The 15265-nt window shown below is 31.0% G+C and overlaps 1 protein-coding gene across 1 annotated transcript; it reads left to right on the top strand.

The window, feature by feature from the left end:
* The first annotated feature begins 6968 nt into the window (after window positions 1–6968).
* On the top strand, window positions 6969–14598 carry LOC107647834 (asparagine synthetase [glutamine-hydrolyzing]). Its single transcript, XM_016351912.3, has 12 exons — window positions 6969–7321; window positions 8336–8474; window positions 9582–9677; window positions 9771–9912; window positions 10686–11038; window positions 11839–11919; window positions 12025–12246; window positions 12776–12910; window positions 13034–13111; window positions 13227–13313; window positions 13414–13521; window positions 14109–14598. The coding sequence occupies exons 1-12, from the start codon at window positions 7242–7244 to the stop codon at window positions 14346–14348; spliced, it is 1761 nt and encodes a 586-aa protein (XP_016207398.1). The 5' UTR covers window positions 6969–7241; the 3' UTR covers window positions 14349–14598.
* The last annotated feature ends 667 nt before the right edge of the window (window positions 14599–15265 follow it).

The raw sequence follows: 15265 nt of genomic DNA, 5'->3' as shown, positions 1-15265 counted from the left end.
GCGCTCATTCACACACTGCAGCGCATGCACTTTGGCATTTTAGATTAGGATACATCCCTCAACATAGATTAGAAATAATGCATAAAATTCATCCTGTCATTGACTGTAATGAGCAAATAAATCCATGTAATTCATGCCACTTGGCAAAGCAAAAATAATTGCCTTTTTTTTACAGTTTTATTGAATCCCTCAATTGTTTTGATCTATCGCATGTCGACATATGGGGACCTATTTTAACTCCTTCAATACATGGTCATAATAGTGGGTGATAAGAGCAGATATACATGGATCTTTTGCATGAAATCAAAATCTTAAACTGGTAAACTTCTTAAGAATTTCATAAAACTGGTTCAGACTTAATTTAAAAAGGTTGTAAAATGCATAAGAAGTGATAATGACCCTGAATTTTCTCTAAAATCCTTCTATGCATCACAAGGCATTATACACCACACATCATGTGTTGAAATTTTACAACAAATGGGATAGTGGAGAAAAAACATCAATACATTTTGGGGGTAGCTAAAGCATTGCTTTTTCATGCATCCATGCCAAAATGTTTTTGGAACTCTGCTACAACACTTGCTGTGCATTTAATCACATACAACCTATTCAATTTCTCAACAATCTTCCCCCTTTGAAATTCTTTTTAATAAGACTCAGGACTTATCAAATTTGAAAATTTTTTGGATGCCTGGCATATGCTTCAACACTTACAAATGGCAGGACCAAATTGGACCCAAGGGATAGAAAATGTGTCTTCTTGGGCTTTAAAGAAGGAACCAAAGGTTTTACTCTCGTAGATTTGAAGTCTAAAAATATTTTCACATCCAAAAATGTGATCTTCTATGAAAATTATTTTCCATATTCCACACAAGAAACTGATCTGCACAATACACATAATAATGCACAGAAGCATACTACTCAATTGCATAATTTTGATCTATTTGCATATGACTCTCATTTTGTGGACAGTAACTTCTCATATTTGACACATGAAACACCTAAAATTGCTCAACACACTCCACAAATGTCTTCTCATCAAAACTTTGGCATAAACACTCACACACCCGAACACACTGCCCACACTGATCATAATAGTCAAGAATCACACACTCATACATACATACATACCAGATAACAGCATCAATACTCATCCATTACATGCATCACTCACACTAAATAATAATAATGACCATATTGTACTTAGAAAATTTTCTAGGGTCAAAAGAATGCCAACCTACTTAAAGGACTACCAATGTAAGATAAATAGCACTGTTTCCACTTCTAATGCTCCTGGTAGGTATCCGATCTCACAACATATTTCTTATGATGCACTTAGTCCAAAATACAAAATTTTTCTTTGGCCGTCACTATCAACATTGTTCCTAGTGACTATAAGGAAGTTGATGTTCACTCTTGCTGGAGAGAAACAATCCAAAGTGAACTGGAGGCATTGGAGAGAAGCAATCAAACTTGGCAAGTCATGAAACTTCCTCATGGCAAAAGAGCCATAGGTTGCATGTGGGTGTTCTGTATCAAATTCAACCCTAATGGGAAAATTGAACACTACAAGGATAGGTTAGTGTCCAAAGACTTCACTCAGATTGAAGGAGTGGATTTCATTGACACATTTAGTCTGGTGGTTTGCATGACAACACTGAGAGTAATATTGGCTTTAGCAGCGGCTAAGCAATGGCATATCAAGCAGTTGGATGTAAACACAACTTTTCTGCCCTATCAACAATGAAGATGTCTATATAAAGCTGCCACCAGGTCTGCAACATCCAAATGTTGGTTCGAATTTAGTTTGCAAATTGGAAAGGTTTTTCTATGGATTACGGCAGGCGAGCAGACAATGAAATCTAAAATTAACAGAAACTATGAACTCAGCTGGCTTCAACAAATCAGAATCAGATCACTTCTTGTACACCAGAGTCACAGCTTAAGGTGTCACCATCATCATGGTCTATGTCGATGATTTAGTCTTAACCGGCAATGATATTAGTGAGATTGAATCCATTAAAAGATTGCTCGTCCAAAAATTCAAGATTAAAGACTTGGGTGACCTCCAGTACTTTCTGGGTATGGAAGTGGCAAGATCCTTAAAAGGAATTCAATTGTGCTAGTGCAAATATGCACTTGACATTCTCAAGGATTACGGTTTTTTGGAGTGCAAGACAGCCAGCACACGCATGGACTACACCTTAGCTTCTAAATTGTCTCGAGAAAGTGGTACAGCACTAGAAGATAAAACCCAATATAGGCAATTAGTTGGAAGGCTCCTCTACTTAACCAAAACCAGACCAGACATAGCCTATGCTTTGGGGAGGCTTAGCCAATTCATCGATTGTCCCACCGATGTTCATATGCAAGCAGCTCAGAAAGTATTGAGATATTTGAAGGGATGCCCATCAGTTGGTCTTTTCTTTGTAGCAGACAATGATCTTAAAATCAGAGGTTTTTCAGATGCGGATTGGGCAACATGTGCTGACTCTTGAAGATCCATCATTGGCCACTGTTTTTATCTTGGAAGATCATTAATCAATTGGAAAAGCAAGAAACAAAGCATTGTTGCCAGATCATTCTCAAAAGCAGAATATCGCGCGTTAGCTCTTGCAACTTGCCAAGCTCAATGGTTATCCTATGTCATGCAGGACTTAGGAATGCCAATTGCAAAACCTATTACATTGTTCTATGATAATAGATCCACTATTGACATTGCAACAAATTCCGTCTTTCATGAGAGAACTAAATATATAGAAGTAGACTGTCAGACTGCACACAATCAACACCTCTCTGGCCTCATCCACTACCTGACCCTTTTGCAACCAACATTTTCAAACTAGGACTCTTAGACATTTATAGCCCTAGTTTGAGGGAGATTATAGCTTAACATGGAACACAAATACTTAATGCGCATGTGTTTGTGTGTGTGTGTGTATATATATATGTTGTAAAGTAATTATTAGTGCCAATTAGGAATTATAGTTAGTTGTAGTTAGTTTAGTGCGCGCACATGCGCGCGCACACACAGTTTCTGAAACTCTTCTGTAAGCAATGTTTTGTATCGACTAGAGAATTGTATAATGCTTATTCTCATTTCTTCTCCCTTCTCTTTCAACTCTTCATCTCTTGTGAACACAGCTCTTCCATTCTCAACTTCCCTTAAAAAATTTGGTTAGTGAGTAGATATATCTTAATTATTCTCTTTTGTTTTCTTTGTTTTTTTTATTATTTTTTTAATCTCTTCTGACTTTTATTTTTTTCTTTATTTTTTTTTATTAAAATGCATGTATATTATGCATTTAACATATATACTTTATATAAAAATTAGTGAAAGCGTATTATAATGAATAAAATTTATTAGAGAACTTTGTATGTTATATTATTATACCTTTTAAGATCTATATCTCAGTGGTAGTTTACGTATGTATATAAACACGAGCGACCACAACCATCGTTATATAGCATCATGAAGAACAACAAATGTTCAATTTTCATCTTATCCTCATCAGAGACACTCAACAAAATAATATCGGATAACAAATTAAAGCACACCAAACGCATGGGGAAAAAAATTATTGTGTGGCATAACAAATTAATAGAACCATATCCATGCATATTAAATTCAACTTCAAAATTTTCTTGCCTTCACTTAAAATTAAATTAAATAAATAAGTAAATAAAATAGGAAAAAATAATTCTACTTTTCTCAAAATTACTTAAACTAGAAATGTTCTATTGCAGATAAAGTTATTTCACTATAAAAAAGACACCGAATTACGGCAGTTTATAACCGCAGAATAAATTACCAATAGTTTGAGAATCGTCGCCTTTTAAAACACAAAAATCAAAATTTAAAGTAATTTCTAACCATTGCTAGTATAATTGCCGCTAAATAAAATAAAATTATTTGTGACGGTTTGATATTATATAATTAATAGACTAATAATATAATTAGGGATAATAATTTTTTTTAGTGGGGTGGATATCCATAGGAATTTACCTATGGAGGGATGGATATGGGGTTTTTCTACCCACAAGAGTAGGGGACGGGAACCCGTTAATTAAACGGGGCGATGGCGGGGAAGAGATCCTTGCCCTGCGGGTATCTGTATGATATCCATTTGTGTAAAATGACAAAAATATCTCTTATATATTATCAAAAACCCTAATTCTTTCTCATGTCTCTCTTTGTCTTCTTCTCTCCCCTCACCTTCAAATACTCAGTCTCTCATACACTCATTCCCTCTCAGCCTCGACACCGTCATAGTCGTGAACTGTCACCGAATAGGGTCATTGCTAGCTCCATCAGATTCGTCGTCGCTGGCCCCAGCATATTCGTTGCCGCCTCCACTCGTCGCTAGCTCTAATAGATTCGTCGGCCCGTGTAGTTTGCCGCCCTCAAAGGACTCGTCATCACCTATAGCACCATCGATCGTTGCGCGACATCGTCGTCGTCTTCATCGTTGTCGCCTCCTGTTTGCTCAAACGCCACTGCACCTTCACGCCGGCTCTTGTTCACCATTGCAGACGTCTCCTTCTCATCAGTCGTTGGCCGCAGCCTCCATCAATGCATTGCATGTAAATCAATTTTAAATCCTAATAGTTATTGTTCTAAGATTTTTGTTGGACAAATTAAGTACATGTATATCTGATGGAAATTATTCTCATTGATGAAAATTGTTCTCATTATATATATCCTTTGATTTGAAGTAAATCTAAATAAAATTGTTAAAAAGATTATTAACTAGAAATAATCGAATCTGATGGATGTGTTTTTTAAATTGATGGAAATCTGACATTTGTATTATAATTTATTTTTTTATTTTTTTTTCAAAATTCATAGGACCTGCAGGTATCCGAATATCCGATGAGTATGGGGTCTTCATTATCCGAAATGGATATGAGACGTAGATGAGGGACATTTTTGGAAGATAGAGCAGGAGGCGGAGGGCATGTCCCTATTTTTATGGGACCTGTTGTTATCTCTAAATATAATATTTATTTTGATATTATCTTGATAGAATTTTATAGTATTTTATTATGATATCTAAATTGTCTAATCTATCTTTTAAAATAAAAATAAATTATTTAAAATTTATTAAATATTATTTATTTATTAAAGATATTGTCACCTATTATCTTTTCGTATCTATATTATTAGTTCTCAAATTTATTGTCATCATAATTATAACGGTTCCGCTACGTTACCAACAGCATATCTGCCAACTTCTGCCAACTCTTATTTATAATTGTGTTTCATGGAAGTGTGTTTGTGGATGTGTCTAATAAAAATGTATTTTTTATAGCTGTGTTTAATAGAAGTGTTTTTATAGATATATTTTCTGGATGTGTCTCTTTATATATGTATTTAAAATATATTAATTATTAGACACATCCATGAACACACTTCTATGAAACACAATTATAAATAAGAGTTGGCAAAAGTTGGCAGATAATATGTTGGTACCCTATACTTTTCCTAATTATAATTGACCTATCATGACGTTAATTAATAATTACATCAATGAATGTGTCATGTGTGTATTGCTGAAAGATATGACAAATCAGATCTATTCGCCCATATTTATCATTATCTCTTCTGATTATACTGTTGCCACCTCGCTTCCTGCATTTCATTTTTTTTAATATTTAAGTGTATAAATATGACAAAAATAATTCACAAGTGGCACCGGCAGGCAAAAGTGCAACTACATACAGTGACATTAGTTCATTTAATTAGTCCATTCGAGTAAATTCTAAAATTATTTTATGCAACAAGGTTTTTAACTTTTTATAGCTTTTACAAACACTAATTTGCTCATATTTTATTGATGTTTGATTTCGACAAATTCACAACCTTTATTAGAGTGACGAGTACAATAACTCAACCCTAAAATATATCTCGAAAGAGGTATCGAAAATTTTATAGATGGTGTCTTAGTCAATTTCTTAAATAGTATATATTCTAATACAACTTTAAAGTTTTAATTAATTATTAATTTGTATAAATAACTATAAAATTCAGTTTAATTTTTTTTTAAAGTAATAACAAGTCAGAAATTATTTTTAATATAGAGATGAAGATGATATTTTGGTTAAATATTAATATTTGAAATATATTTTAGTATTGTAGATGGACAGAAAAAGTATCCAACTACATTCTGCGTGTTGGCCAGAATGTTGACATATGTCCAACATGCACTCTGCGTATTGTCAAGATGATAACACGTGTCCAACATGCACTTTGTGTGTTGATTCTTCACCTGCAAAATTCATCCACTTGTAATTACACCAAATAATTTCATTTTCAACAAAAACACTAATATTTTTTTCATATAGAAAAAATTTGTCATAATAATTAGGGGTGGCAACATGCACCCTACCCGCGGGTATCCAATCCGACCTCATCCGATCGAGTAGGTTTGCCAACCCGATCCGCAGCCGGTAGCGTAGGGTGCGGGTTGAATCTTAATCTTATCCTAGCAACCTGCACCCTATATATGTATATGTTATAAAAAAATATATTTCAAGTGGATGTTGAAGCAAAAACCTCTCACTAAATGCAAAAAAAATCTTTAGCCACAAAAAAAAAATTATTAATTGATAATTTAATACTTTTTTTACGTAAAAGTCAATTCTATTTTAAATTATCATCAAGTTATATAATAATATTGCATTTTTTTGTAACCCGCGAGTAGGGTCGGATACCCGCAGGTTAAGAACAAATAGGTTAGGGTTGAGATATTTTCAACCCGTGAATAAAACAGAATTGAATTTATACAGATAAGATTAAGATTGGCTCCAAACCCTATCCTACCCTGTCTTATTCATTGTTACCCCTAATAACAATTTCACAAAACATTTAGAAATGACTGAAAGCAACGTTAACATTATTGGGAAGGGTGATGAGGTTAAGTGGCAGAAGCACGTTCACGCATCCGTGAAGAGAAGATGAGAGACACATACATAATATAACAACGCTCTCTCTATTCATTATTCAATGATTGATGAGGTGATGAGGTCCTCTGGCTCTACTTGCTCTCTTTCACTCTCAAATCGTCTCTTCTTTGTCCTATAAATGCAGCATATCCCTCCGCACATTTCCCAAATAACATACACATACATCTTCCTCTCTCTCTCTCTTGTTTTCCTTTTTCAAAGGAAATAAGAGAGAACATCTATCTTATATTATTACCACTACTACTACTTAATTATTTGTCTTATTAGCAACAATAATGTGTGGGATACTTGCTTGCCTTTGGTGCTCTGATGACTCCTCTGCCAAAAGGAGTCGCATAATCCACCTTGCTCAAAGGCAAAATAATCATTACCCTTCTAATTTCTCATATTATTATTGATGTGTTCCCTAATTCATTTGTTAGATCAACCGTTTATTGTCGAATCAAAAGTTAAAACTATATATATGTCATCTTCCCGTTTTCCCTCCATGCTTGATGCATTGTTCTAAACTATCAACAGCAATTGGTAGGAGTGGCATTATTATTTTTGACAAAAATACTATTTGAATACCAAAATCAGCTACTAAAATTAGTCACTAATATATTTGTGTATAAATATATATGTGGTTTATTTTTTTTTTAATATATATTTGTATTTCAATATGTATTTTATACTAGTGATTAATTTTAGTAACTGATTTTAGTATATACGTAGCATAGTTGTATTTTTGAATAGTTGAATCGATTTATATTTATATTTTTCTTTTATTTATTTTTTGGTTACAAAAGTAGTAGTTATATGACTGTGTAAGATATATACTACAATAATAATGTGAGATATCCAAAAGTACATCAATTATATACGTAAAAGATATAAATCCATTATATATTTCACAATACTACTAGTATTATGTTTTTTTTGTTGGTGAAAACTCAGGTGCAGTCGACTTTACGTGAAGTTGATATCTGAGAGCCGTTAGATGATTTGACTAAATTTTTATCTAACGACTCTGAGATATCAACTTCACGTGAAGTCGACTTCACCTGAGTTTTTACCTTTTTTTTTCTAAATATGGTATTATGTTCATTTATGTGTTTTAAGAAAATATCGAAGAGACCTTAATTTGTTTATTTTTATTGTAACTTAGATTAGTCAAAGATTCGTTGCAATATATGCTCACTATATTGACTTTGAAGCTAACCAAGGCGAATCTATGGATATAATATTTTAGACAAATTATGTAATAGCATATCTACTTTGGAAGTGAGGATTCATCAATAATTGCTGCTACATGTTTAGTTTACCATTTTGGTACTGTAATTAATTTTTTCTATTTTGGGAAATTGATTATCCTAATGTTTTTATATAGGTTGAAGCACCGTGGTCCAGATTGGATTGGGATATTCCAACACAAGGGTAATTATTTGGCTCATCAAAGATTAGCAATTGTGGATCTAACCTCTGGGGATCAGCCTCTCTTTAATGAAGACAAAACTATTGCTGTTGTGGTAGGCCCTACTATTCTCCCACCATTACTAATTAATTCACATACAACAACCACATATTTGTTCTTTTTCTAAACATAAAAAAAAAATATTTTTTTAAATAAATATTGAGAGTTCGAATCTTATTTTTTATATGTAGTAATTTATTGACCAACGATAAATATTTAAATAAATTTCAGATCCACAACGGATTAGTTTTTAATCTATCACACTGAATGATACTATAAAAAACCAAAAAAATACTTTAAAATATTTTTTTATTTACAATATACACTTATTATCTTTTGGATTTAACTAAAAAAAAATGCCCCAAGAATACTTGAGAAGATAATAATAATAATAAGGGTAAAATATATTTTTTGTCCTTAGAGTTTGATAAAAATTTTAAAAATATTGCTAAGTTGTTATTGTTCGAAAATATAAAAAATATTTTTAATTTTTAAGGAAACTTTTGTGGTGTTTTTAACTAATATTTTTTTTTAAGTCACTAAAAAAAATAACTAATATTTTTTTAGACTACATTTGAATAAGAAATTGAAACTAAAAAACAGACATTGAGAGACAAAGACGAAGAGATAGAGACCAAATTAAATTTTTATATTATATTTGATGTAAAATATATTAGATTAGATTATGCCTTAATATTATGTTTGGTCTAAGATAAATATAAAGACTAATTAAAGAGAAAATTTAAAATTTAAAAAGTTAAATAAATATTTTTTAAAAAATGTTATTAAAATTTCAGTCTTTATCTTTAAACATTTTAATCTCATGTGCCATTTTTTCCAAAAAAAACTGAAAAAACTAAAATTTTGTGTTTCGAAATTATAATTTTAATTCTAGTTTCTAGTTATTAAATACAATACTAGGTCATTCCTCCAATTTTAGTGACAGTATCAAAAAACAAACACATTCTTAGGGCATTTGTGAGGAAACTACGTTGTTATCGTTATTGGGGTAAATATTATAGTTCTCCATCATTCTTCTTCAATCCTATATTCCTATGAATATAGAGGTTTGTTTGAAGTTTCACTACTAATTATTACTAATATGAATAAAAAATAATTATGATAGCAAAAAGTAATAGATTTTATGAACATATATATACAGGCAAATGGAGAAATATACAATCATGAAGAGCTAAGGAAGAAGTTGCCAAATCACACCTTCAGCACCAACAGTGATTGTGAAGTCATTGCACACCTGGTAATAAAATTAATTATTTTTAATAATAATATTCTTCAATATTTAGAATTAAATCTAAGACGAAATTGTTGAAATACTTTTTGTTATTATCAGTACGAGGAGTATGGGGAGAACTTTGTGGACATGTTGGATGGCATATTTTCTTTTGTGCTGTACGACACTCGTGATAACCACTTCTTAGTGGCGCGTGATGCAATTGGGATCACTTCCCTTTACATTGGCTGGGGAGAAGACGGTAATTTTACCACAAATTCCTTTATTAATTTCACTTCCAAAATTTCTTTCTTATCGATAAATTTTTATATTTAATCATAAAATATTTAAACTAATTTGATATTGAGGAATACTAGGGCCAGTAACTTTTGTGATTTGTAGTCATCAAATAGCCATTAATGATGATTTTAATGGTGTGAGATTGGTTTGAAATTTCATCCAATGGCTCACTTTTCTTTGCTGGTTACATGCTGGCCAGAATTTAACAAAGTTGCTGGCCCCTAAACTTTTCCTTTGATATTTATCAAAAATTAAGTTAGTCTGACATAATTATTCAAATTAGGAAAAGTATATGAAACCAACTCCAAATCAGCTAAGAATGAAACAACTTAATTAATTATAAATATAGTAATTAGTTTTATTTATTTATGATTTAAAATATTAATTATTAAATGTTCCACCAGATTCAAATTAAGAGGAGATATCATTGCAACGTAAATCACGGAAATTGATTCAATTAGCTTCTGTCTCTTCACCCTCCTTCTCTCTCCAAATACCTAAAACATGATAAATCAAAAAACTGATTCAGAACCATCCAATTTACAAAGAAACATCCTAATGCATAACATAAGCACCATCCACATAGAGATTTTAAATTCACCTAGAGATATTTGACTGATTTTTTACTGAAACTATCTTACTTTCCTAGCATTATTGTTCAAATTATTACACAAATAATCTATTTTAGATAATTTTATCGATCTAACCTAATTTTATCTTTTGATTGTGTTACAGCCTCAGTGTGGGTTTCATCTGAGTACAAAACGATGCATGAAGATTGCGAACATTTTGAAAGGTTTCAACCTGGTACTTTGTACTCAAGCAGAGAGAGAGGATTTAGGAGATGGTACAATCCTGTTTGGTTCTCTGAGATTATTCCAACAACACCTTATGACCCCATGGTTTTGAGAAATGCTTTGGAGAAGGCAGTTGTAAAGAGGTTAATGACGGATGTGCCCTTTGGTGTGTTACTCTCCGGAGGCTTAGACTCATCGTTGGTTGCTTCCATCACTTCTCGCTACTTGGCTGAAACTAAAGCTGGCAAGCAATTGGGAACTACCATTCATTCCTTTTGCATTGGCCTTGAGGTATGTACCTCATCACTTTTATTATTATTATTACCAAAATTTCAATCCTTTAGCAAGGTCATTACTATGAAGATCAAGGTTAGACAGGTGGAACTAAACATTTAAAGGTATAAAAATATTATATACACATAAAAAACTAACTATAAAATCTACTATTATATATTTGTGTAAAAATATATGTATTGTTTAATTCATTTTTAATATATATTTTATATTCGTGAACGATTTTTAGTATACATATAGCATGATTAAATAAAATAATATATTTATATATAAAATATATACTTCTTAAAAAAATATTTTGTGTTTCTTTAGTTTAAATTGATTAACTACTAAAGAATTAGATCGGTTCAATTAGTTCACAGATTTTTAACTAGTTTAAAATTGGTTTTCACCTTGAAGTTGACCATTTGCTGGTTTATTTTCAATTAATTCAGTCGAACAACCAGTCAGGTTGATTATGATAAAAAATAAAAAATGTTTAAAGATAACTGATAATTGAAAATTATTAGATAATTTAACATGTCATGTCATGGGGGTTCGGCTATATTTTTATGTTGGTTGCCGAAGACCTAACACAACCCTCCTCCTTTATCCGGGCTTGGGACCGGCTATGTACCGCAAGTGTAACATAGGCGGAGTTTATTAGATAATTTAACATATTTAATTAAATTATTTAATATAATATGTCTCAATATTTTAACTATCATTTTCATAGAAAGACATTTTTATACAAATAGCACCATTTGGAGAATATGGTAACTTTAACTAACTTACCATTTGTTTATGTTCTTGAGCAGGGCTCACCTGATTTGAAGGCTGGAAGACAAGTTGCTGATTACTTAGGAACAGTTCATCATGAATTTCACTTCACTCCTCAAGTACATTCTTTTTTTTTTCACTTTACATTCTAAATTTTGATTGATTATAGTGCTTCAATTAATTATGTACCATGGTGAATGAATTTAATTATTTGTCCTGTTCAGGATGGAATCGATGCTATTGAAGATGTGATCTACCACATTGAATCATATGAATTAACAACAGTTAGATCAAGCATACCAACATATCTCATATCTCGTAAGATTAAATCACATGGAATCAAGATGGTTCTCTCTGGAGAAGGCTCTGATGAGATCTTTGGAGGTTACTTGTACTTCCATAAGGCACCAAACAAGGAAGAACTCCACCAAGAAAGTTGTCGCAAGGTATTATATATTCTTATCATCGGCCTTATATGTTGACACAAAATACGATAATAGCTATATTTAAATAGGAAAAGTATATGGAACCAACTATAAATCAGCCAAAAATAGAACAATTTAATTAATTATAAATATAGTAATTAGTTTTATTTATTTATGATTCAAAATATTGGTTATTAAATGTTTCACCACATTTAAATTAGGAGGAGATACGTTTAGTATCATTGCAACGTGAATCACGGAAACTGATTCAATTAGCTTCTATCTCTTCACCCTCCTCCTCTCTCCAAATGTCTAAAACATGATAAATTAGAAAACAGATTCATAACCATCCAATTTACAAAGAAAAGAAACATCCTAATGTCTAGCATAAGCACTATCCAAATAGAAGTTTTAGATTCACCAAAAAGTATTTAGCTGATTTTTAGCTGGAACTATTTTAATTCCTAACATTATTGATTTAAATAATATTTTTCACCGGATCCTTCAAGCGAGATTCGGAATAAAAAGACTGATACCATGTCATGTGCAGATTAAAGCGCTACACCAATATGATTGTCTAAGAGCAAACAAAGCAACATCAGCTTGGGGACTTGAAGCTAGATTCCCATACTTGGATAAGGAGTTTGTTAGTGTGGTCATGGGTATTGATCCTGATAACAAGATGGTAATTAATATATATTTTTTAATTACTTTGTTGTGTGGTTAATTTATTAATTAGTTAGTATTAATAGATTATTATAAGTTTATAACTAGTTCAAAATTTTTATTATTTGAACATTTTCATCAGTCTGGACAAAAAAGACGAATTGAGAAATGGATTCTTAGGAACGCCTTTGATGACAAAGAACGTCCCTATCTTCCACAGGTATTTTAATTTTATCATCCAACTAATTAAACATATCCTAAGTGTATAAAATAAAGGATAAATTATTGACATTTGAAAAATAACATTTTTTTGGCATGATTAATCTTATATACAGCATATACTGTGGAGGCAAAAGGAGCAAATGAGTGATGGAGTTGGGTATAATTGGATTGATGCACTCAAGGCACATGCTGCTAGTCATGTAAATCTTAATCTATCTTAATTATGCTAATTCAAATTAATTATGTATGTTTTCTCTACCTTCAATAATATTGTATTGATTTTTCAACTTATTATCACAGGTTACCGACACTATGATGCTTAATGCTGCAAGAACCTACCCACTTCACACTCCTCCAACAAAAGAAGCTTATTTATACAGGATGATTTTTGAGAAGATCTTTCCTAAGGTGATTTAGACAATTCAACAATGATCAATTAAAGCATAAATTCATATATATATATATATATATATATACAAAATAGTAAAATTTACGCAATAAACATTACAAATTTAATGATAATTAATTTCTCACTTTATCATTTTACCAATCTTTTTACTTTAGAGATATTTTATCCGTTATTTTTTTGTTAATTATTTTATGGTGAATTATACGGTAAAGATGTAAGTTTATATATAGATCTTTCTTTTTATGTGATGAAAGAGAGATTGAAAATATTAGGACCCATATTTTGAACATTAATAAAATAATAAAAAATAATTATAAAAAGAATTTAATTCTCTCTCTATACAATCTCAATCTGTATAGTAGAGTGCCTCTTATTTTATATATACTATTGTTAGCATTATATTATTTTATTATTTTTCATACTAATATTTCAAAATCTTTATAAATTTCTATGATAATTAACTAATAATGGAGATTAAGACATGCATTTCTCACTTTTAGTTAAACATTTATGTTTTATAGTAATTATTATTTTACTAATTCTTATATGTGATACTAATTTTGAATTTGTATTTATTTATTTGCAGCAACCGGCTAGATTGACAATTCCATGGGAACCAACAGTTGCATGTTGCACACCAAAGGCACTAAGTTGGTTCCCTGAATGGTCAAACAACATGGACCCTTCAGGAAGGGCAGCATGGGGAATTCACAATTCTGCTAACACCAAATTGGTTACTTCTGACATTGTGGAACCAAACAAGGTTGAAGCTCAGAACGGTGCTGCCACCACCACCACCACCAATGGTGCCACTAATGGCCATTAATTCAATCTTCTATCTTCTATCTATGCCTAATTGGAATAAAGGATTCACGAGAGTGTGATGCTGATGGTGTTCTTATGTTACTCATTTGTTTTGTTTTTTTAATTAAATGAAGAAAATAATTAGTCTGGGAATCTGAGTTTATTATTTTTTGTTATCCATGAAAGAATTTGTGTTTTAGTTGAGCAAATGTATTAGGTTATTGTTACTCCCTTGAAGTACTTCCTTAATGAAATATTTTTTTTATCCATTATTTTCACTTTTTTCCCTTTATAAAATTTTAAAAATTAAAAAATAAAAACACAACTTAAACTTATCTTAATTTCTGGCGGTTGAAAGAAACAAATTTTTTTTTGGAACATATTAGTTAGAATTTCAATTTAATTCTTAAAATCTTTTGATATTATAATTTTAAATTAGTCAATCAATTTTATAAAATTTGTATTAAATCTGACGATTTTATAATTTAAATCTTGTTACAATTTTATATTTTTACGTACTTAATTTTTTTTTTATGTAAAATTTTGTGATAAAGAAATAATAGATAAACAAAAAGATAGAATTTAAACTGAATAAAAAGATACATTGAAAATGAAATAAAAATAAAAAGGATAGATTGAAATTGAGTATAAAGAGAATCACTCTACTTTCTACCCAATTTCTTGACGCAACAAGAAAGAGACTCCTCAACCTAACTTGTCAACGCAATTGAATCGAAGGGAATCCTCAACTTTCTACTCAATTTCTCGATACAACAAGAGAGACTCCTCAATTTTAATTATCCAAAAAGGGGTTTTCAAACCTCTAAATCATTCTATACTACGACTACAGTATTTAAAATCACTTATTAAGTTAAAACAAAGAAAACTCTAAAGCCCATACACATATGACCCAATTTAATAATTAAATAAATAAAATCA

This window comes from Arachis ipaensis, chromosome B1, assembly GCF_059453495.1.
Source record: "Arachis ipaensis isolate K30076 ecotype BB chromosome B1, ASM5945349v1, whole genome shotgun sequence".
In the NCBI taxonomy this organism is placed as follows: domain Eukaryota; kingdom Viridiplantae; phylum Streptophyta; class Magnoliopsida; order Fabales; family Fabaceae; genus Arachis; species Arachis ipaensis.
Note: the sequence above shows the minus strand (reverse complement) of the source record. Positions and strands in the feature narration are given on the sequence as shown.

Excerpts from the sequence above, each read along its gene's own strand:
- LOC107647834 (XM_016351912.3), top strand. The coding sequence starts at position 7,242 with ATGTGTGGGATACTTGCTTGCCTTTGGTGCTCTGATGACTCCTCTGCC. Across the intron at positions 12,911-13,033 it reads TTGATCCTGATAACAAGATG|TCTGGACAAAAAAGACGAAT; the intron begins GTAATTAATATA and ends CATTTTCATCAG. Across the intron at positions 13,522-14,108 it reads TTGAGAAGATCTTTCCTAAG|CAACCGGCTAGATTGACAAT; the intron begins GTGATTTAGACA and ends ATTTATTTGCAG.